At 45.0% G+C, this 23,846-nt stretch overlaps 1 protein-coding gene across 6 annotated transcripts in view; it reads left to right on the top strand.

The window, feature by feature from the left end:
* Positions 1-18,380, top strand: part of RNF4 (ring finger protein 4) — a 34,044-nt gene extending 15,664 nt beyond the window's left edge. For 4 of the 6 annotated variants that reach the window (XM_070264041.1, XM_070264043.1, XM_070264044.1 and 1 more), the window contains 3 exons: positions 1,033-1,147; positions 3,152-3,231; positions 5,637-14,054. In XM_070264041.1, the coding sequence (XP_070120142.1) occupies positions 1,033-1,147; positions 3,152-3,231; positions 5,637-6,602 (1,161 nt within the window). In that variant the 3' untranslated portion in view covers positions 6,603-14,054. Of the gene's footprint in view, positions 1-1,032; positions 1,148-3,151; positions 3,232-5,636; positions 14,055-14,095; positions 14,106-14,565; positions 14,726-15,464; positions 15,514-16,138 lie in introns of those variants that run through there. The other 2 variants (XM_023638492.2, XM_070264045.1) reach the window with 2 other exon arrangements.
* The last annotated feature ends 5,466 nt before the right edge of the window (positions 18,381-23,846 follow it).

Below are 23,846 nucleotides of genomic sequence, written 5' to 3'. Positions count from 1 at the left end.
TGCTGTCTAGTCCTTCCAGAGTTTCCAAGGACGGAAGACCTAGTAAGGAGTTATGGTAGTAATGGTATCTTCTGTCTGTGTTCAGTGCTTTTACATATATTATGTCACCTAACCCTTAGGACAGCTCTGTGAGGCTGCTATGATCAGGAAGTTTAGACTCAGGTCATCCAGTGAGAAGCAGGACAGGGCAGAGGGAAGAAGGAGCACAGAAACATAGGGAGCCAGGGTTAGTCAGGGCTGTACAGTGGGGACAGCAAGGTGACAGCCTCAGCCGGGAGGCTCTGTCTCCTTTGATGAAGGCTGCAGGGGGCATAGTCTCAACTTGGCTTTCAGGGCCAGCCAGGTGAGAAGTGCTGGAGCATATTGTAACTCAGCAGCTTAAGGGTGTGGAGGAAAGGCTGGTTCAGAGAGTCTGAGCTGCCGATAGGCTGATTGGGAGCCTGAGCCTTTCAGAAGGCATGGCTCTCAGGCAGCTACTAGGAACAGGCTTTAAACGTTTTTGGTTCTTTGAGCTGTGGGAGGGTGATTGTTAGGGTGTGAACAACACTTGATAGTATCCTAAAAAGTTAGAGGCCAGATTTCCCAAAGACAGACCCGCTTTCCACAGTGGATAGAAACTTGGGAAACTGAGGGTCTTTGGGCTGAGAAACAAAAGGGCTCAATGAGGCCAAACACAAATCCAAGGAAGATTGGGCTGTAACGTCTGGTTAAAAGAAAGGGTTTCCAGCTAAATCCTGGCCTGGACCAGAGGCTTCTATAGGGTTGTGTGTTATGTACTTTTGATAGACTCATAGTTTGATAGAACAAAAGTTTTGCTTTATAGAATTTGTATTCACTGTGTTTGGGTGATTTCTCTTTAAAGACTGAGTGTTCTGGAATCTCACGTTTTGAAAGGACACAACCTCAGATCTGTTCACTGGCCTCCTACTCTACTTAATGAGTTGAACTAGTCCCATGTGAACCTTATATTTTTCTTGGTGAAATCATATCAGTCAGGAGCTCATGTGACTGTTTTCCCCTGGATACCCTCAGAGAAAGCGTCGTGGCGGGACAGTAAATTCTAGACAAGCCCAGAAGCGAACTCGGGAAGCAGCCTCCACCCCTGAGATGGCCTTGGAAGCAGAACCCATAGAACTCGTGGAAAGTGGTAAGATCACCAGGGACACCGTGACCATGGGGTGGTGCAGTGTGCACAGACATGGGTGAGCATGCGCGCTGGAGCCACTTGGTCCCCAGCAGTGCCCCCATCAGCCAGGGGACCTTGTGCAAGTTACACAGCCCTCTGAGCCTCAGTTTCCTCATCTGAAACTGGGGCTAATACTAGTACCTGCTACGTAGAGTTGTCAGAAGGCTGAAGTAAGTCAGTAACATAAAACACTTAGCATAGTGCTTGGCAGATAACATTTACTCTCCAGGGTTAGCTTATATCAGTGTCTTTATAAGACCTGCAGAGACTCACCTACCGTTCACAACTTAAAGCTAAAGTGCGGAAGAGCTGCCCTCTTTGGTACCCTAAGACCTCCATGGGTTGGTTGGTTGTTTGTTTCAAAGATTTTATTTTTCCTCCTTCTCCCCAAAGCCCCCCGGTACATAGCTGTATATATTTTTAGTTGTGGGTCCTTCTAGCTGTGGCATGTGGGATGCTGCCTCAGCGTGGCTTGATGAGTGGTGCCAGGTCCGTGCCCAGGATCCGAACCAGCGAAACCCTGGGCCACTGAAGCAGAACATGCGAGCTTAACTGCTTGGCCTCGGGGCAGGCCCCCCTCCGTGGGTTTTGAAAGGGCCGATCAGCGGAGCTACCCATTTGGCCTTCTGGGAATGCACAGAAGGAGACTGCCGTGGGACTTTTTCTATTTGAAATTGTGTCTCCGCTTTGCTTCGCCTTGTTAAGTACATAGCTTTCCTCCTCTCTTTTTCATTAAGACAAAAAATTGTCCAAGAAAGCAAACTTGTTGCCCTAGCTGCCTGTGTTAGAGGGAGTTTGGTATAGGCAGAAGCTAGACTGGATTTTTCCCCTTCTGCCTGCTCAGGGAAGTGGCAAACAGCCTGAATCGAGTCCCTTTGCTCTGCATATATTGAGATTGTTTTTGTTACTGTAATGCCTAACACCTGCCATTTAAACAGAAGCAACTTGCTCTCGGCCTTAGCACCATCTTCCTAAAGAGAAGCAGCTTGTCTGAGAGAGATGTCATGGGCTCTTCAGAGTAGTGAAGTTGTCAGTATTGTCTCTGTGGTCTCTGAGTTTCACTTTTAACCATGAATTCCTAAAAGCCTGGTGGCTGAGACCCTGGCCCACTCTCTCGAAGTTATTTTGTATAAATTGCATTGGATATTTCTTATATATTGTGGGTTTTATTCCTGTGAAACTTTTAACACAAGAAAATAAAACATGTTTGAGTATGCTAAATGTATTTACATGTCACTTTCCCAAAACATATTAAACAAATACTATTTCTAAAAGTCCTGTTCTCATAGTTTTTGATGTTAATAATAGAGGCAAAAATGGTTGTAAATCTTTTTTCACTTATATATGGAAGTTGTACTCTGCCATGCGTTCCCACCTTCCAGACATAAGTGCCCATAACTGTTTGGCACACATCCTTTCCCCTTTTATCCACCCAAGTTAGGAAGCGCTTGAGACCTAAATGGAGACTAAAACCTAACTAATGAAGGTGCAGAGCTAAGCATGACTTGAGGTCTATGGGTGAATGTAAGCCGCCAGCTTCCCCTGCTGGAGGAGAGCAGAGATGTCAGGTGGGTCCATCCCAAAGAGAGAATCCCTGAGCCGAGCATGCCTGATCCTTTCCTCAGACGCCCCCCACCCCCAGGTAAGTTGCTTCCTCTGCCCTGTGAAGGAGCAGGGCGGGCAGGGAGGCCTAGCCGTGTAGCACTGTGAGGCCACAGGGGTAGAGGTGTTCACATGCACATAAGACCTCTCCTCAATGGTATATTTGTAAAAACTACACTGCCGCTCACAGCAAAATTCTGAAAGAGTATTCATTGGCTGTTACCCCTGAAAAAGGGATTGGTCCTAATGCTCTTTGCATTCTGCACTTCAGGGGTATAAGTTTCTTTGTAATCATATTAATGAAGCTTAGAGCAGTATGCATTTACTTTCCTCCTAATGCTGTTAAAATGCTTTATTTTGAAGCTGGTGACGAAATAGTGGACCTCACCTGTGAATCTTTAGAGCCTGTGGTTGTCGACTTGACTCACAATGACTCTGTCGTGGTAAGTGTTGGAGTGTGAGAGTTGGCACTTTCTTGGCTGTGGGTCCCTGGCCAGCACCGACGTCTGAAGGCCTTGGTCACAGGTTATGGCTTTTGCTGAAGAAACTCATGCATTCAGTGACTGGAGCCCAAGATGGGAAAGGTTTCAGGAAAATCATTTGTTGTGGCTTTGTTGCCTGTGGACAGTATATCTATGTGACCCTGACCTTTCCACAGCTGGCTCAAAAGCCATTTGGGGAGAACTCTGAGGCCCCCATCTCTCTTTTGTCTCTGATTCTACACTTTACGTCAGCTGTGTGACCTTGGGCAAGTTACTTAGCCTCTTTCATGTAAAATGGGGATATGCCATCCATGTCGATAGAGTATTGTGAGGATTAAAAGAGATCCTGTATTTGAGTGCCTGGCACCTAGGATGGTGCCCAGTAGATGTGAGTTTACACTTTCATAGCTGGTGGGAATGGAAATATTTGCTCAGCACAGCCAGTGGGAAATCTCTTGAGTTCCAGAAGCAGCTGCCTTGGAGGATGCAGGTATCCTGCATTGCCACCTGATGCCTTGGTTGTGTTGTGACTAGGGAGGACGGAGCCTGGGAGGTAGCTTATGCCCCCTTCCCATGGCACTAATTATGGACTCTGGGAGGGAGTACATATACCCAATGTGTGGCCCTCAAGGAAGGAGACCTGGTCTGGTCAGAGGACAAGTTGAGGAATAGATCTTGTGGACCTGCTCCACAGTGCACGGGTGCACACCTGTGCATGGGTCTGGGAGTCTGATGAGCCCTCGGACCCGAATCCTAAGGATGCATTTCCCTCTCTGGAGGATGCCTCTTGAGTACCTTTTGATATAGTGTGCAGTTTGTGGAGTGGAAGTGTTGACATTTGACTATGTTGGGCAAGTGGGAGGTAGGTGCTGCTGAGGACTGTAGTACAGTGGGGCGAGTCAGAGTTGCTAGTGGCCGAGTCTTCCCTTGGCCTTGGGGCCTACTGGTCTTGGGTTATCCTGACTGTTTTGAATTTCAGAACAGAATTGCACTGAGAAGCATCAAGACTTCTTTAAAAGAGGAAAAGGGCAAAGACAGGTAACTGTCTTGATAGATTTAGAGATTTAGACTCTGGTCTTAGTTGGAAACCACTGGGCTGTCCTGTTGTGTGTCTGTCCTTTCATGGGCCCCCCTCACACCTCCATCTCAAAGGAAAGGCAGCTGCTCTTGCCAAGCTATTAAACCACCCTCAACAGATCATGGATGAATGCTCAGGTGGAACATTGGCTCCCACATGGGAGCTGGTAGTTTCCCTGGAGATGGGTTAGAACTTTATGGGATAAGTCAGAGTGGGTTTAGCTACAAGTGTTCCCTGCCAGGATCTGATGAGTGTATTTTCTGAGGTACATATATACAGACTGGCTTTGGTGCTAGTTCCTGTGTGGATCTGGAAAGATAGCTTAATTTGGTACCTTAGCTAAAGCCTGTATTCTGGTTACTGATTAGCACTTAAAAGGAGTGCCAAGTCTTTATTTTCTCCAATCCTCAGTGTCCACCTATAGTGTGCCAGGTCCTGGGGAGATAACCAGGATTCTGCTCACAAGACCTCACTTCCTGCCCTCAAGGTGACAATGATTGGCTTCTGTTGGGTGACAAACTGACCTCACAACGTCCCCTTCCATGCCTTGGTTTTGTTTTGATGACTAGACTCCTCTTGCTACGTGGGCTTCTTCCATAGCTTTCCTACCTTCTTGTTTCCCCACGCATGGAGTGTCATCCAGAGACACAAGGACAGGAATGTTGGAATTGGGAGAGCTGTCCTGGGAGTGGGTAGATAGCCATAAGGCAGGCAGATAGATAAAGGGGAGACTGGCTTGGGAGGCAGGAGTCCTGGGTTCTGGTCCCAGATGTACTGGTCAGTTTGATCAGAGGACTTATCTTACTGTGACCTCATTGTTTCCAGCTGTAAAATACAGTCACGCGCCGCATAATGACATCTTGGTCAACAACACCGCATGTTTGAAGCTGGTCTCATAAGATTATAACGGAGCTGAAAAATTCCTGTTGCCTAGTGATGTCATAGTCGTCGTAATGTTGTAGTGCAGCACATTACTCACATGTTTGTGGTGATGCTGGTGTAAACAAACCTATGCTGTCAGTCGTATGAGAGTATAGCACATACAATTATGTACGGTACATAATACTTGATAATAAACGACTGTTACTGGTTTATGTATTTACTATACTATGCTTTTTATCATCATTTTAGAGTGTACTCTTTCTATTTATAAAAAAAATTAAAACAGTATGCTGTGTTACGCCAGCAGCAGCCTCATACATCTTGTGCTTACCGTGTCTCTTGTTTGCATCATTTTCTCTTGTACTTGATTTAATCTCATCTTGTTTTGTTCATTATGGCCCCTAAGCGTACAAAATCCACTGCTAATGTTGCCAGTAAGAGGCCACGTCGAGTGATTGACCTGGAAACGAAATTAAAAGTGATTAAGGACTACGAAGGTGGAAAATCAGTGATGGTTATTGCTCGCCAGTCAGGCATGTCCCATTCCACCATAGCTACGATCTTGAAGAATAAGAATAAAGTGATGGAAGCTGTTAAAGGATCTGCTTCATTGAAGGCAACTAGACTAACAAAAATTCGAGAAGGGCCTATATCAGACATGGAAAAACTTCTGATGACCTGGATTGAAGACCAGGTACACAAGCGAATCCCTCTCAGCACCATGATGATCACTGCCAAAGCAAAAAGTTTGTTTGCAATGTTGAAAGAAAAGGCTGGACCCGACTACGATGTTGAATTTACTGCCAGCTCTGGGTGGTTTAAACGATTCAAGAATCGTTATTCATTACATAATGTGAAGATGAGTGGTGAGTCTGCAAGTACTGATGTAAAGGCAGGGGAAGAACTTAGGGAAACTCTAGAGCTGGTTCCTGAGGAGATGGCTAAAGAGGAGCTGGAACTGGAGCAGAAACGCATAGCTGAAGAAGAGGTAAGAGAAAAGGAAACTGTGGGAGAAGAGGAGGAGGAATCCCCAAGAAAATTCACAGTGAAGGGTTTAGCAGAAGCTTTTACAGACCTCAGCAAGCTCCTTAAAAAGTTTGAAGACATGGACCCCAATACCGAAAGGTTTTTGTTAATAGAGAGGAATGTTCATAGTGCATTATCTGCTTACAAGCAAATCTATGATGAAAAAAAGAAACAAACCAAGCAAACCACCGTGGATATATTTCTGAAAAGAGTGATGCCTCCTCAAGAAGAGCCTCAGGCAGGTCCTTCAGGAGGTGTTCCCGCAGAAGGCCCTGTTATCACAGGAGAGGACAGCTCCATGCGTGTTACTGCTCCTGAAGACTTTCCACAGTGGGACAAGATGTGAGCATGGAAGACAGCGACGATGATCCTGACCCTGTGTAGGCCTAGGCTCACGTGTGTGTTTGTGTCTTAGGTTTTAATGAAAAAGTTTAAAAGGTAAAAAAGAAAATTAAAAATTTTAAAAATAGAAAACTTACAGAATAAGGATATAAAGAAAGAAAATATTTTTGTACAGTGTACAGTGTGTTTGTGTTTTAAGAAAAGTGTTGTTACAAAAGTCAGAAAGTTAAAAAGATTTAAAAGTTTGTAGTTAGAGTAAGCTGTTAATTATTGAAGAAAGAAAATATTTTTTAATAAGTTTCATGTAGCCTAAGTGTACAGTGTCACAGAGTCTGCAGTAGCGCACGGTGATGTCCTAGCCTTCACATTCACTCACCACGCACTCACTACTCACCCAGAGCAACTCCCAGTCTGCAAGCTCCATTCATGGTAAGTGCCCTCTACAAGTGTACCATATTTTAGCTTTTATACCATATTTTTACTGTCCCTTTTGTATGTTTAGATTTGTGTAGATACATAAATGCTGACTATCGTGTTACAGTTGGCCTATAGTATTCAGTACAGTACCATGTTGTACAGGTTTGCAGCCCAGGAGCATTAGGTTATACCATGTAGCCTAGGTGTGTAGTGGGCTGTACCATCTAGTTCGTGTAAGGACCCTCTGTGATGTTCACACAATGACAAAATCACTTAATGATTCATTTCTCAGAACATATCCATGTTGTTAAGTGGCTAGTGACTATAATTGTTTTGGACTTAATAGCACTTCTTACTCTCATCATTCTCCACCTTTTGTTGTTGTTCATTTTAGTAAATCCAAATGCCAGTTTTTAAATTTACAGTGAGAAATACACCTGAGGCTGAAGTACTCACTACCTACGCAGATCTACTGGGAAACCTCGTAGTATTAACTCAGGACAAGGGGCATCTATTAGATGAATTAAAGTTCACGGTGACCTCAGGCCCTGCCTGCAAGAGAGTGTGAAATGGGTAAATGTATCCATTCCCAAACTGAGGTTGATCTTACCAGTTCCACCAGAATCTGGGATAGGCTAAGTGTACCACACTTGAGCTCTGCTCAGAAGTAGCTCTGGAACCTTAAAGCAGGACCCAGGGATGGTTTCAGAGCTGCTGTGAACCCTCTTCAGACTAGATGAGAACCTCTTCACAGACTCTGGTTTTTCCAGCTCGCTAAGGAATCCAAAGCCCCCAATGAATTAGGAGAGATAAAAAATGCTATAAGATGCAATGAGACTTTGTACATCCATAGTTTGATATTTTTCCTCAAAATTAACTTTACTTTTGGCATTGCATATCCAAAAAAGGTCATCACTCTTGGGTCCCAGGGTATGCATATCTTTGATTTTTACTAGATTAATGTCTGACTGTTTTCCAAAGAGGTTGTACCACCACTTGACTCTTAGCCAGTATGATGGTTGCCTAGTGATATCCCATTGTGTTTTAATTTGTGTTTTCCCGATTACTGTTGAAATTGACATCTTTTTATGTTTATTGGTCGTTCATTTTCCTCTTTTGTGAACTGCCTGTTCAAATCTTTGTTGTTTTAGTTTTTTTAACCCACATGTTGTATATACAAGTTTTAAAATAGCTGAAGAAATTGAAGAAAGCAACCTTTTTGTCTTTTTTTAATAGTGAATCTTTTTTCCTACTCATTTTTCCATTGGATTATCTGCCTTGTCCTGTTGTTTTAGGTATTCTTTATAAATGAACCTGCCAGTAATTCTGTTTCGTATCTTCTCCCCAGATGCTTGTCTTTTCTCCTTTTGGTTTATGTGCAGAGGTTCTTAATACAGTTGAATTATCAGTTTGTTGAAGAAAATCCTATATAGGAAAAATACGTTTCTGTATTCTAAGTTTTACTGTTTTGCCTTTCACATTTAGGTCTGTAATCCACATAAATTAACTTTTGTGTATTTTTCGAGAATGGGGATCTTTCAGGCCTCTCGTGAAGTTTTATACTGTTCCTTGTAGTGGTTTTGCAAGTCTTTCATTAGATTTGTTCCTAGGTATATAGTATTTTAGGATGCCATTAAAAATGGTATTTTAAAGTTTGGTGTTGTTTTTATTATTTGCTAATATAAAGAAATGCAGTTGAGTTTTATCGATTTTCCTTTTTTTAATCTAGCAATTCTGAATCTGTGTATCTTTTGGATTTCTGTGTACAAGGAGCAAGTTTTGGTTCTTTGCTATTTCCTTTTTTCTTGCCTTAATGCACTGGCTAAAAAATTCAGCACTGGCCGAGTAAAAATGGTGACGGTCATGAACACTGTTGTCTCATTCCAAATCTGAAATAATTCTTTCAAAGTTTTACCATTACATAAGATCTCTGCTATAGGAGTCTCTTTTGTTTCTTTAAACACTTTATCACATTGGAGAAATTCCTCTCTGTTTTCTGTTTGGCTACAAGTTTCATTGTGAATCAATGAGAAATTTTAACAATTCCGTCTAATGATAATTTTTCCCCTTTCCTATGTTAAAGTGGAAAATTACATTGGTTTATAGTGTTAAACCAATTAAACATTGTAGTGACATTATCTGTTTATATATTGCTAGATTTAGTTTGCTACTATTTGGTATCTGATTTTTCCGTCTATGTTTATGAGTAAGATTGATTGGTCTGTAATTTTTCTTTTGTACACATTCCTTATAGGGTTTTGGTATCAGAGTATTGGTATCTTTATAAATGAGTTGAGCACCCTTTTTTCCTGTTCTCCAGAAGATTTTGTAAGATTGGAATTATTTCTTCCTTGAATCTTCAGTAGAACTCTACAGTGAAAGTACCTGACCTAGAGTTTTAATGAGTTTTGGTAACTACAGTTTTTAGGAATTTACCGATTTCATCTAAAATTTTCACTTTTATTGGCGTAAATTTGTTGATAATATTTTATGTTCTGTGGAATCTGTAGTGATGTCTCCTTTTTCATTTCTCACACTGGTTATTTGTGTTCTCTATCTTTTTAAATTAGTATTGCCAAGGCTTTATTGGATCCTTCATTTATTGATTTATTCTTTATTTTGCTTTTTCTAACATTGGTTTTCATCGTTTCTTTTTTATTCTTTTTTTAAAGATTTTATTTTATTCTTTTTCTCCCCAAAGCCCCCCAGTACGTAATTCTATATTCTTAGTTGTGGGTCCTTCTGTTGTGGCATGTGGGGTGCCTCCTCAGCATGGCTTGATGAACAGTGCCATGTCCATGCCCAGGATCCGAACCAGCGAAACCCTGGGCTGCCACAGCGGAGCACACGAACTTAACCACTCAGCCACAGGGCTGGCCCCATTTCTTTTCTAATAAATGCATTTAAGATTATATTTTCTTTAGCTCTATCCTGCAAGTTTTGTTATTAGTATTTCACAATCCAACATATTTATCAAATTTGTATTTTTTAACTTCTAAACATATGGGAGCTTTCTTTTTTTAAGATACTGATTCTTTGCATTATTGATCAGAAAATATGTTTTGTGTGTTAGTTCTTTGAAGTTTGCTGAGACTTGCTCTAAGCCTGGCCTGCACAGGGTGGCTGGCTTCCACTAAATTACCTTTCCCCACGGCTCCTGCCTGGGCTTTGATTTCTCTGTGAGGCTTTGGGAAGTAGGCTTTAATTTTTCAAGAATCTTCTATGCTTTTTTCCTCTGGATTATTATACTTCCTTCACTTTTGGTTGGATAATTTTTTTTGATACCTCTTAAAGTATGTATGTTTTACCTTGTTTTTGGTTGTTTTCACTGGGAAAATTGATGAAATACGGGCCTGCCATTTGTTGGAAATCTCTGCTTATGTTTTCCATCCTTCTGCTTTCTGACCTGGTTTAATAGGTGAATTAAAAATTTCAGGCTACTTTTCATGAGCATTTGCAGTATGCCAGTCTCTGCTCTGGCTAGAAATGATGAACTGGTAGAAAAGAGACTTGTTCCTCTCTTTAAGAAACTGAGTCTTTAAGGGAGAGGTTATTGAAAATGTATTTGCTTGAACTATTTTCCCTCATTGAATTTCAAAAGATTGTTCCTTTTAAAGTCAAGTTGGTTTCCTGGAATCTTTTTTTGGTCTCTTTCCATAGTGTACTAACGAATCATGCTGTTTATGTTATACTCTGTACCCTGCCTGGTTTTTCATTTATGAAACTATTGAAAGGGTCTGCTTGACCGCAGCTCCCTGGCGGGTGGGGACAGAGCCCTGTCCATCTCTGGGAGTAGTAAATGGCATGAGGGGCACACAATGACTGTTAGAATGAGTGAACCAGTGTAATTATATATGAAGAAAGACGAGCTCATCATGCCCAAGACTTGGGGGAACAGCTGTACATAGAATCTGACATGGATTACCGACTTAAGGAGAATGTTAATGTCCGCACCAGTCTTCCTGGTATTCCTGGCAATGCTACAGTAAGAGTAATCTGTAATTGGATCATATGTGCAACTACTGGGTCTAAAGAGTAGCCTTTTGTGGGCACAGTGGTTGGAGATGGCTGTTTTTTCCAGTGGAACAATGTGTGATGCTGAGTGAGAAGGTCATCTAAAGCGAGCAGCTGTCTGTGCTCTCGGCTGGGTGAACATTCTTAGAAGTGCCAGGGGTAAGCTTGTGTGGAGAGGACCCCAATGATTCCTGCCACTTGGTTCTGTCCCATTGTTTCACCCAGGCTTATTGCCACAGTCCTGGAAGCCACCTAGAATGCCAGGCATTTTGTCCACTAGTAGAGGAAGGGCTTGTCCTCCACCGACCAGGAGCCTGTGACATGGGTGTCTGCACTTGGAGGTTTTCGGAGGCTCACCTATGCTTCCGAAACTCAAAGGGGGCTTTGGGTGGCCGACTTGGAGTCAGAGTGCCCAGGTGTGAAAGGAAGCAGCACCAGATGTGCCTGCTGCAGGCTCTTCATTCTCCAGATGTCTCCACTTGTTTCTAAATGCGCTGACCTGTGGTTTATTCCGTAGTCAAAAAAATAGAAGCCAGACTAAAGGTGAAGTGGAATGTGTGGGTCTGATCTTGAGCCAGCTCGCCACAGTACTAACTCAGCTGTTCAGACCAGGGGACTGGTGAATTGGGTTGTTTTGATTTGGAGTTTTCTTTCTTTTAATGGCCTCTCAGCCAGGTGAGAGCCTCCAGAGCTTGTGTTGTGCCTGTTTCCGCCTGTGCACTCCTGCAGTCGACGTTTCTGAAGCCCTCATACTCTTCACCCTGCTGCCGTCTCTGTGCCCAGCAAGCACTGTGCCATCTGCAGGGTTACAGCCATGAGGAAGGACGTTCCAGAGCATTTGCAGACACCTGTGGGGATTCCAGAATTTGACATGGCTCAGCTGCTGCTGGAGGGAACACCAGTGATAGCGTCTCCTGTCCATCAGCTAGGGGGTGGCACAGGGGCGTGGAAAGGGCATGGAGCTGGGACGCCATGCTGTGGTGCCATTCTTCTGCCCTTTGGGCAAGAAGCCTCATCTCTGAGCTCTACTTATATTGAAGAATAGGGGAAAGTCACCACCAGTTAGGGAGGCTCTCTGGCCACCATGTCTTCATTCGTGCAGTAGTTGTGTGTGGAGCAGCGGCACACATCGTGGGTGTTGAGACTAGGGAGCATGTGCACCTCCCTGGGGGCTCTCTGTTCAGTTCTGGCCCTGAGTCTGGCACTGCCAGAGGCGAGCTGGGTCTGACTCAGAGCCTGGGAGACCCACCTCCCACACACTGGTTACTGGGGAGCCAGCAGTGTGACACTCGTTCCAGGTGTATCTAGATCTAACCAGTGGTCCATCTTGACAAAGGGAGGTGAAGGCAGTGCTGGAGGTCTGGAAAGCCAGGGTCATTCTTGCCAACAGCAGAATTTCCTTCTGATCCCGGCCAAATTCAGAGCTCCCTCCCCTTTTCTAGACTTCATATGCACAGCACCTTCTGCCAGCCCAAGCCTTTCTTCCAGTAAATATGGTCCTGATGATAAAGTTGACTGTCCCCTAGTTTCATAGTGTGATTGTGTCTTTCTTTTGTGTTATTCTCCTTTTTAAAAGAGGGCCTTCAGTAGCCCCACGTGTGGGTTACGTTCTCATCTGCAAAATGAAGATCTTTACGTTCAGACCTTCTTCCTTCCTGAGATGGCCATCTGTCCGTCAGGGTTCGGGTTGGAAAACTTAATCCACTCTAGTTGTTCTGAAGCAGAAGTGGGTTTTAATATATGTGAGGAGTTGCTTCATGGTGTTGAAAAGGTTGGAGGAACAGGTTTCTAGGAATAAGTCCAACATCTCAGCTTTGACCCACTGTGGGAGCCACTACCTGCACTGATCTCTTTGGTTTCAAGGAAACACTACCACAGCCCCTTGCCAGGGAGGAGGGACCTGTGCTTAGGACATTGCATGCCCCCAGCTGTATCTGCAACACCTACAGTAGCTGGAATTGGCCTCCACCTTCCTGCCCTCCAGATAGCATAAGTGTGTCTCATTGAGGGAGTTTAGTTCATGTCCAGAAACCCTGCTGCAAGGGAGTCACACTAGAGAGTTTAAACTTCCCACCTCTGCAGGGCAGGACAGTGTGCCCAAAGGAGGCAGCCCCCATACCCCCTGCCGTGCCCCTGCCATAGGTGTCAGCCAAGGAGAGGTGGGCAGCAGGGCTTTCAGCAGCAGTCATGAGAGCTTTTCCGAAGTAGTCACACACGATGAGCAAGAGGGAAAGGATGTGCTGTTTGTGATACCATAGACAGACAGGTAGTAGTAACTCAGTGGCAGAGCTGAAGTCACCTGGTTTGAAACTGTTAGAGCAGAATTAGCCTTACTGTGAGTTCTGAATAGTCAGGCAGTGAGCTTGTCAAGTTCTCATTAACTTTTGGAGGCCTCAAGAACACAATTGAATTGATCTCAGTCCTTGGTGTATGTCACTCTCATTACTCCCTGCATGGCCTGTTTTTGTTTGTTACTTAATTATTTTTAATAATGTATTAAGCACTGCACACCCTGTTCCCAATAAAGGCTCCATCTTTGGCAATAGCCTACATGGAGTAAGATTCTCTTGCTGGCTGTCGGCAAGGAGAGCATGTGGAGCTAGTCATGGGCTCTGTGTCCCTGGTGCCCTGTGGTGTAGTCGTTGTCTCATTTAGTCCTCACAACACAGTGGTGAGCTCTGGGCACTGGTGCCTCTGTTTTTCAGAAGAGGAAGTTGCCAGCTCCTGGAGGGTAAGTAACTTCCCCAGGTCACACGGCCAGCAGCTCCCAGAGACTCACTAAATGCCTGAGGGGCTGGAGCACAGCACGGCAGCTGCTGGGAGGCAGAGAGGTCTGGGGTGGGCCTGTCTGGAGAGAAGAGGCATGTAGGCCTGCTGCAGCTGGGCGCAGGCAGGGCCCTCTCCTTGGACCTGTCCATGCCATGTGGGGCTTGGCTGGTCCCCTAAGGACTTTGCATTTGAAACAGGAAATCCTTCAATTTTATCATTTAAGAGTTTTTAAAAATACAGAATATTTTATGTCAAACTGATTGTGTCTTTCTTTTCTGTTTTTCTCCTTTTTAAAAGATCGTTGACGGTGAGTGGTTTCCTCTCCTTTGTCAGTGGGTTTGGATGGAGAACTGACGTGGGTGAGGGGTGCATGTGCAGGCGTTGCCAGACCCATGGGTGCAGGAACGCCAGGTGGGAAGACACCTGTGGTAATGCCGGCTCACCGGCCTTCAGTCAGTCCTCTGAGCCTACTGAGGAGACTTCACCCCTCTTGCTGAGCTACAGTCCCACTGGATTTTGGAGAAAGCTGGCTGCCTTAGACTGTACCCACAGCTCTGGCACCTGTTCATGGCAGCAATGGGGGCTTCTCCTGGGAAGACAGGAGGGTGGCTTCTGAGGAGCTGGGGAGGACCTTCTGGGGTATGGCTGGGCATGGTAGCCGACTGTTCCTCCCTGGGGTGTGAGACTGGCCTTTCCCAGGTGGCAAGGAGGGTGGTGAGGGTGGTCCATTGGGAGGCCCCTGCCCTGAACATGGACTCACACCTTAGAAAGGAGGCGGCCAAGGAGGAATGCGAGGAGGCTACGCCAGGACCACGCTGACAGCTGTGTTGTGAGCAGTGATGACGAGGAGCTGTCCAGGGATAGAGACGTGTATGTGACCACCCATACTCCGAGAAACACCAGGGAAGAGGCAGCTACGGGACTCAGGTACCAGCCTGCCCACCACCCTGCTGCCACCATGCTGGGGACAAGCTCCCTCACCAAGAAGCCTCTGGCCATGTGGGACACTGTTGGCCCCCTGGAGTGGGAGTCGTCCTCTTCCCCCTTCTCCATTTCTCAGTGGAGAGGGTGGGGCAGGGGGCACGGTATTAAAAAAAACTGGACCTTCAGCAAGTGCTGTGAGCCGTCGGCTTGAGAAGGGCTTGTCAAAGCATCTTCCCAGAAGCTGGATGCCAGTGGGACCAGAGCTGTGCTTAGCTTTGGATCACTCCCACCATGACCAGGGTGTGCCAGGCACTGGCAGGGTGGGTGTGAATAGCCCCAGGTTGGTGGCACACTCCACCGCCTGATGTGAAGAACAGACCCAGTGGCCCCCAGCCTCCTGCAGTAGGAGTGCTTGAGGCGTGCTAGCACATCCCTGCCCCAGACAGGGAGGCTGGAAGAGGGGACCTGGGGGAGCATAGGCTGGGGGAATGGGGGTGGACAGGGTGACTCAGGTTGTCTGCATCTTCTCTTGTTCCCATCTCTCTCCTCCCCATTCTCATGGCCTCCCCACCACAACCCCTCGGGGCAGCCGGCTTCCTGTAAGTCTCCCGGGTGCCTGTGCTAAGGCAGAGTCAGAGGAGGCTCTTGTAGGGAATATGGGCTGCTTATATGAAACCGCTTAGAGTGAGTGATTGAATGTTTGAGTTTGCTGAGGAACTGACGTGAAGCACTGTGATTTTAGGCCCTCTGGTACTGTCAGTTGTCCGATCTGCATGGACGGGTACTCGGAGGTAAGCAAACCCAGCTTGTCTTCCCTGCTCCTGGTTTCCAGACTGCTTCAGTGAGAGAATTAGATGAGAGAGAATCTTCTCATTAGGTGGGATTTGACAACTTCGTTCTGTAGTCACCTGAGCTGGCACATGGCTTGTCACACATTTGTGCGTGAAGGGAGAATGTGCCAACTTCTTGGGCCCTGCAGCCTTCAACTCAGGCCTATGTTCCCTGGGTTATTTGTGCAAGTTGGTCAGCCCTGTGTGTTCTCTGTCCTGGCCTAAGTAGGAGAACTGTCGCCCCTGAGCCCTCCAGGACTGCCCCACCATGTGTCCACACAGCAGCCCTGGATCTCACTAGGCCTATGGGTTCACGTGCCTTAAGTCCCTCAAACTGTTCTTGCCCGGAGACTGGCTCCTGCCTCTGCTTTTAGCTTCAGAGACACCACGGGTACTTGCCTGACTGAGACCTCAGAGCAGGTGTTGTTGGTCCTGCAGACCGTCTCCCTGCTTTTCCCGCTGCAGCCCGTGGCCTTGCATTCCCTCTCACTCATCGTTTTGTGGATGGTCGGGAGTGGGATTCTCTGGGGACTGCTCCTCTGGGACAAGGGTAAACATGAAGGCTGTTCCTTTTTATATTTTCTAGATTGTGCAGAATGGACGTCTCATTGTTTCTACAGAATGTGGCCATGTCTTCTGTAGCCAGTGCCTCCGTGATTCCCTTAAGAATGCTAACACTTGCCCAACTTGCAGGAAAAAGATCAACCACAAACGATACCACCCCATTTATATATGAAGTGTTGAGAGCTGCTTAGGAGAGATGGATGGACAGACAGCCAGCTTGGCTGGGTTCTCCACACAGCCTTACATAGGTTATCTGCCTCCAATTTCCTGAGCTCAAAGACTATTTTCAGAACCAACATCTGATATGTAAACTTTTCCCTTGTTTCCAACCCCCTCTTGGATCCTTTCATTACCTCCGGTGTGATGCTGTGGGGCTGGAGCCGGGACCCTCCCAGGCCAGGGTCTGTATCTCTGCTCCTCTGGGTGGTCCAGTTCCAGGGTAGGAGGGAGGGAGTCAGGCACATTGGAATTGAGAATTGTGGTTCCAGCCTCTTTCTGGAACCTGCACGTTTGCCAAGAAGTTTTCCCCATTTGGAAAGTTTGCCCCTGCTTCCTATTGGCGGTGTCGTCGAGGGGCTGGCCCTGGCCGGAGAGCGGAGCAGGTCCGCCCAGTTCTCCCAGGCGTGCTACCTCGTCCCCGGCGTCTGCCCACCACAGTGACCAAGCCAGACATGGTCCATCTGGCCCGAGGATCCCAGGTGCAAGCACGGCCCCAGAAAGACCAACCATTGGACTTGTTTTCTTCCCTTGAGAGTCAGAGGTCACCTGTGATTCTGCCTGCACCTTAGCATTGATGTGCAGGGATTTCTCCAGATCAAGAGAACCTCTGCAGGGCAATCCCCAGTTTCCTGAGAACGAAATGTGCAATAAAGCCCGTTCTTTGCCTCCTTTTCAGCAGCCCAGGGGATGTAGCACTGTTAGTGTCCCCTCAGAGGCCTCATGTTGCCTGTGGAGCAGTGCCTGTCCCACCCCATCTTGTTCACCACCTGTTCTCAGGAACTTTACCCATGCCCCAGAGTTCTTCACCTGGCATAGGCCATGCAAGGTAAACAGGGCAGGCACATGGTCAGGTGTCCTCTCTCTTTTCTGATAAAATCCATCCTGTGTTTGCCGTATGTCCTCTGGTCCTCAGTCCCCACTGCCTAATGTCTACTCAAGCATAGATACTGGGAAGTGGTGGCAGTAATTGTGGCCTTATCAGCCACCCGTGTCCATGCTGTTGCCCAAGTTACAGCTGCCCTGTGTTTCCAAGAGCTTGGCCCACCTGACTTGGCTGGGCCCTGCCTTGGCTTTCTCACCCGCCCCCACCAACTGACATTCATTTCAGAAGCTGCTCTTTGGGCTTTGGGCTTTGGGCTGCTCTGTAGGTTTTGGGTGGCAGAGTCTGGTGTCCTCTCCTCTCCAAGGGGCCCAGTTAGCACCCTCTGTTCACCTCCACAAGGGTGTGAGAGCCTCAGGTCCTCGAGGGGGCGACAGGGTGGTGCAGCCTGCCCCTAACAGCACAGGGCTGGGGGTGGCTAGTAGGGGAGGGGCCTCGCATTGCCAGCCTGCCTCCAATTCCTTCCTCAGAGGGCTTCAAGCCAAACCAACAGCCTTTTCATGTGAAACATCTTTAGAGTGGAAAAGGGGCCTCCTCTGGCTTTGCTAGCAATAACTGACCTTCAGTTTACCCTTCTGAAGGAGCAGGAACTTGGCACAGAATTCACTTTAAACGGGGCTGAAGGAGTGTTCCTCCTCTATGTGAAAAGAAAATCATTTTACTCTTCATTTTGACTTTTTGACTGTTGGGCTCACTTCCAGTTAGTTTGAATGAAAGTACTAATTTTCTACTTGGAGTTGAGGAGGGCAGGACATCAGTTTTCATCAGTGTGATGTGCGGTGTGTCTGCCTTCCGGTTAGACGTCATTGCCATGAAGTTCCTGCTGGGCTTCGTGGAAACACTGTTTTGTTTCTGATGATACCCAGACTTCAGGAGCCAAGATGACCACGCAGCCAAAACCTCTTAAGTTTTATGCTTAAGGACAAATGATTGATCATAAAAGTTATATTCCTTCATACTAAATTGGGAAAAAATGTTTATTTTCTAGTATTCAGAAACTGCGAAGTAGGAAAAGGTTGATATGGAAACAATCCCTTTCCCTTCCTCAATGTACATAGTTCAAATCTTTCTTTGTTACATTTAAACTATATCCGTGTATGTCAGTCTGTTTTGGACTCCTCTGCTAGTGTTACAGATGGAAATAAAACCATTAATTTGAATCAAATATCTTTTTCATACATTCGTTTGCTCTCTGGGATCAATATCCCCCACCCTTTGCCCAAGGTCTGTGATTCCTGTCTGCCTCATGATGAGTGTATTTTGCGTCAGTGTACGGACCCAGAAACCAGTGGGTGAGAAGCCATCCTTGGAGCAGAACCACAGCTCCACGCCCTGGAATCCCTAATTGAGCAGAATCTTAACCTCAGCCCTAAGAATCGAGGTTGCTGTGGGGTTGTCTGCTCAGTTTGGCCAGCACCAGCACAGGAGAGGAAGCTCTGAGCAGCACGGACTCAGATTGACCTGGGAATCTGGCAGTACAGCCTCCCTGGCCCCAGCACTCAGTCATGGGAGCGGGGGCCCGGGAATGCATGGTGTGCCAGTCAGGGTCCCAAGTGAGCAATGCCGGGGAAGCAGAAAAGGGGGAATGGGCTTGGGATTCCCAAGAGCAGGTGATGGCAGAGCTTGCCCTGTGCCTGCCTGCCCTTCTCTATGCATGTTGAGTGGTCCCTAGAGAGAGAAAAGGCTGATGTGTTGGGTGCCTGGGGCTCAGGCAAATGACAGTGCTAACTTTGAGAGGCCAACCTTCTGTTGGAGACATTGTTCAAACGCTGCTTCCTGTGTGTTTGCCACACTCCTGGTACGATGCTGGGCTCTGGTGAGTACTGAGAAACCTGGCTACATCGCTCCTGGCATGTACATTCATTGAGGGAGACTGTCCCCCAGGCCAGTGGAAAATCTAAACTGGTGAGGTACGGGAGTCGAGAGCAGGAGGGGGCGCTGAGTTGCAGTCCTCAAGGTCCAAAAAGTTATCTAGGGGAAGAGGAGAGGAAAGGGTCCAAGGGCCTGTGACAGGTGCTGAGAGAGACCTCCCTCCTGCACAGTAGGTCCTGCATGAGGCCTGACGGTGTGCCTGACCAGACACTTCCTGGGTGGCCATGCAGGGCCAGCAGAGTCCTTAACCCTGGTCCTGAAGCCAGGAGTCAGATGCGGCCTCCCTCCCAGGCCAGCCCAGAGAGGAGAGGAGAGCCTACGATTGGGTTGGAAGCTGCGGATGCACAGGCTGGCTCTGACCAAAGGGGCGCCTGAGGCTGGCGACAGAAGGGTTGTTTCCAGGTTTCTTAAGATTTCTGAAACTTAAATGCTGTCTGTCTTAACTATATCTTTTTTGTTGTCATAGAAATTTAACTTGTTTTTGCATATTGTGTGTCCAGTATCCTTGCCAAAGTCTCATTCTAATTTTGATTTTTGTTGAACTTTCTGCATTCACATCTGCATCATCCGCATTCAACTGCTCCTTCCTAATTCTTGGAACTTTCTTCTTACCTTGCTGTTACCTCCAGTACCTCTATTACTGGTAGATGGTGTTGGTGAGCATTTTCACCAAGAAATAGTTAGCTAGAGGTTCTTGTTTTGTTTTTTGGGGTTCTTTTTGGTGAGGAAGATTGCCCCTGAGCTAACATCTGTGCCAGTCTTCCTCTATTTTGTATGTGGGATGCCACCATGACATCGCTTGAGGAGCAGCATGTGGGTCCACACATGGGATCTGAACCTGCGAACCCTGGGCCACCGAAGCAGTGTGTGCGAACTTAACCACTATGCCACGGGGCTGGCCCCAGTGTGGGTTCTTGTTAGATAACTATCAGGTAAAGGAAGTTCCATTTCCAACCAGGAGGTAGGAATTTGTCTTTTATTTTTGTTTTATTTCGTCACAAATGGGTGTCTGACCTTACCAGTTCTTTTTCTATTGTGACATTATAGGATCTTCCCCCTTTAGTTAATGGAGTGTTACATTATTTGACTTTTTTCGGTGTACACCAGCCTTGCATATCTTCTAAAAATCCACCTTGTTCATGATGTTTTGTCTTTGTATATGTTGCTTACTTTATTATGCCAATATTTGTTGAGGGTTTTTTAAAATCCATGTTTATGAGTTGCTGCCTATCATTGTCTTACACCGTCTATGTTGGGTGTTGGTTTCGGTAAGGCTGGTTCCCTACAATGACACTAAGGAATATTCTCCCTGTACCCTGAGTCGAATTAGAGCTATTTTAATTAATGAAAGATTTTAGAATACTGTTTCAGTATTTTTTAATGTATGAGAATAATTCACATTTTTAAGTCAGTTTTTTAAGTTACAGTTTTCTGGGAATTTATGCTTTTCGTCTCTACAAGTTTTCGGCATAAAGTTGTTTATAATATCCTCTTATAAACTAATTGATCTCTGCAGCATCTTTTTATCAATATTAACTTATGCCTTCCCTTTTATTTTTACTGAGTTTTGTCAGAGACTTGTCAATTTCATATTCTGTATATGTTAATTCCAGTGTCCAAAGTCTTTGTGGGTCCTACTCTGAAGTGTGTTTTTCCTGCTGGCTCTCACTGATGATGACTTCCTTCTTTGTGTGTTTTATGAACTTTTTTCTCCTTTACTTTGAGCCCATGTCAACTTGGCACATTATCTGACAATTCTTTGAGACCTGGATTGAAGGTGGGTTTCTCCAGAAAGTATTTGCCTTTGCCTTTATGAGATATTTAAGGTTGTTACCAACTCAAGGCCACTATATTTGTTTGTTACACTGTGAAATACAGCACACAAAAAAGCACACTTCACTGAATTACCTCAAAAGTACAGCTCAATTAATTACCATAAAGCAAATGGCCATGAAACAACCAACTGCAACAAGAAACAGAACCTTGCCAACAGCTTTGAAGCCCCTTGTCCTACCTCCCAGCCCATACACTCTGCCTTCTTCCACAAGGTAATTGCTGTTCTGACTTTTATGGAAATTACTCCTTTGACTATAATTACAGTTTACCAAAACACACAACCCTAATCACATAATTTAGTTTTGCCCGTTTGAACTTTAAATAGATGGGGTCATTCAATACGTATTTTTTGAAGGGGAGGTTGCCTTCTATTGCTCACTATGTGTATGAAATTCACTCACATTGTGTAGTTTGTTTATTTTCCTTGATGTATAGTATTTCATTAGATGAATATGCTTCAGCTTATCCATTCTTTCAGTCACTTAACTTTCTTGGCTATTAATAGCCAAAAGTGAAGATTCTGTATGTCTCTCTTGGTGCACTTTTGCTCATATACTTGTTAGGCATATACTTAAGTATGAAATTACTGGGTTATAGGGTATGAACATTCAAGAAAACTCTCAAATACTTGGAAATTAACACGCTTTTATTTTTTTTAAAGATTTTATTTTTTCCTTTTTCTCTCAAAGCCCCCCAGTACCTAGTTGTGTATTGTTTAGTTGTGGGTCCTTCTGGTTGTGGCATGTGGGATGCCGCCTCAGCATGGCTTGATGAGCAGTGCCATGTCCGCGCCCAGGATCTGAACCGCCGAAACCCTGGGCCGCCGAAGCAGAGTGTGCGAACTTAACCACTCAGCCACGGGGCCGACCCCCAAACACCACACTTTTAAACAACCAATGGGTCAAAGAAGAAATCACAAAGGAAATTAGAAAAATATTTTGAAAGGAATGAACATGAGAACACAACATACCAAAACCTCAGGGGTGCAGTGAAAGCAGTGCTTAGGGGGATATTGATAGCTATAAATATCTACCTTAAAACAAGATTAAATCAGTAACCTAATTGTATCCCTTATGGAACTAGAAAAAGAAGAGCAAACTAAACCCAAAATGAGCAGAAGGAATGCAATAATAAAGATCAGAGCAGAGATAAATGAAAAAGAGAAAATCAAGGACACCAAAAGTTAGTTCTTTGAGAAGATCAACAAAATTGACAAACTGTTAGCTAGATTGACTAGGAACAAAAGAGAGAAGACTCAAATAGAGCAAGAATGAAAGGACGTCACTGAACTTCATAGAAAGAGGATTATAAGAGACATCTGTGAACACCTATATGCCAGCAGACTGGATAACCTACATGAAATGGACCAATTCCTAGAAGCACGAACTACCAAAACTGACTCAAGAACAAATAGAAAATATGAGTAGACCTATAAGAAGTGAGATTGAGACATTATTCAAAACCCTAACAAAGAAAAGCCCAGGACCAGATGGCTTCACTGTAAATTCTATCAAATACTAAAGAAAGAATTAACACTAGTCTTTTTCAAATTCTTCCCAAAAAAATTCAAGAAGAGGGCACACTTCCTAACTCATTCTATGAGGTCAGTATTATCCTGATACTGAAGCCACTAAAAGACACTACAGGAAAAGAAGACTGCAGAGTAATATCTCTTATGAATATAAATGAAAGAAATCCTCAACAAAGTGCTAGCACTCCAACTTAAGCAGCATATTTAAAGGATTATACACCATGATCAAGTGGATTTTTCTCCAGGAATGCAGGAGTGGCTCAACCTATGAAAATCAATGCTATATACCACATTAATAGAATGTAGGGAGAAAAAATAACATGATCATCCTGACTGATGCAGAAAAAGCTTGACAAAATCCAACATCTCTTCATGATAAAAACACTCAACAAACCAGGAATAGAATGAAAGTATCTCAACATAATAAAGCCCATATATGAAAAGCTCACAGCTAACATTCTCAGTGGTGAAAGACTGAAAGCTTTACCCCTGAGATCAGGAACAAGGCAAGGATGCTCACTTTCATCACTTCTATTCAACATAGTACTGGAAGTTATAGCCAGAGGAATTAGACAACAAAGAAAGAAAAGTCATCCAAATTGGAAATGAAGAAAGGAAAGTATCTGTTTGCAGATGACATGATCTTCTATGTATAAAACCCTAAAGAATCCAAAATACACACAACTGTTAGAGCTTAAAAATGAATTCAGCAAAGTTGCAAGATACAAAGTCACAAATCAGTTATACTTATATACAATATCAATTAAAATCTGAAATTAAGAAAATTCCATTTTCAATAGCATTGAAAAGAATAAAATATGTAGGAATAAATTTAACCAAGTAGGTGGGAAATTTTTCACTGAAACATCACTGAAAGAAATAAACCTAAATAGAAAGACATCCTGTGCTCATGAGTTGGAAGAGTTGATATTAAGATGGCAATATTACCCAAAGCAATACACAGAATCAACACAGTCCCTACCAAACCCCAGTGGCAATTTTTACAGAAATGGAAAAACCTATCCTAAAATTTTTATGGAATTTTAAAGGACCCAAGATAGGTAAAACAATCTTGAAAAAGAACAAAGTTGAAGACTCACTTCTCAATTTGAAAACTTATTATAAATGTACAGGAATCAAAACAGTGTGGTGCTGGGCCCGGCTCCGTGGCCAAGTGGTTAAGCTCGCACGCTCCGCTGCGGCGGCCCAGCGTTCAGATCCTGGGCAAGGACATGGCACTGCTCGTCAGGCCACGTTGAGACGGCGTCCCACATCCCACAACTAGAAGTACCAGCAACTAAGATATACAACTGTGTACAGGGGGGGTTGGGGGAGATAAAGCAGAAAAAAAAAAAAAAGATTGGCAACAGTTGTTAGCCCAGGTGCCAATCT

The sequence above is a fragment of the Equus caballus genome, chromosome 3, assembly GCF_041296265.1.
Source record: "Equus caballus isolate H_3958 breed thoroughbred chromosome 3, TB-T2T, whole genome shotgun sequence".
Lineage (NCBI taxonomy): Eukaryota > Metazoa > Chordata > Mammalia > Perissodactyla > Equidae > Equus > Equus caballus.
This window is presented reverse-complemented; position numbering and strand designations above follow the sequence as displayed.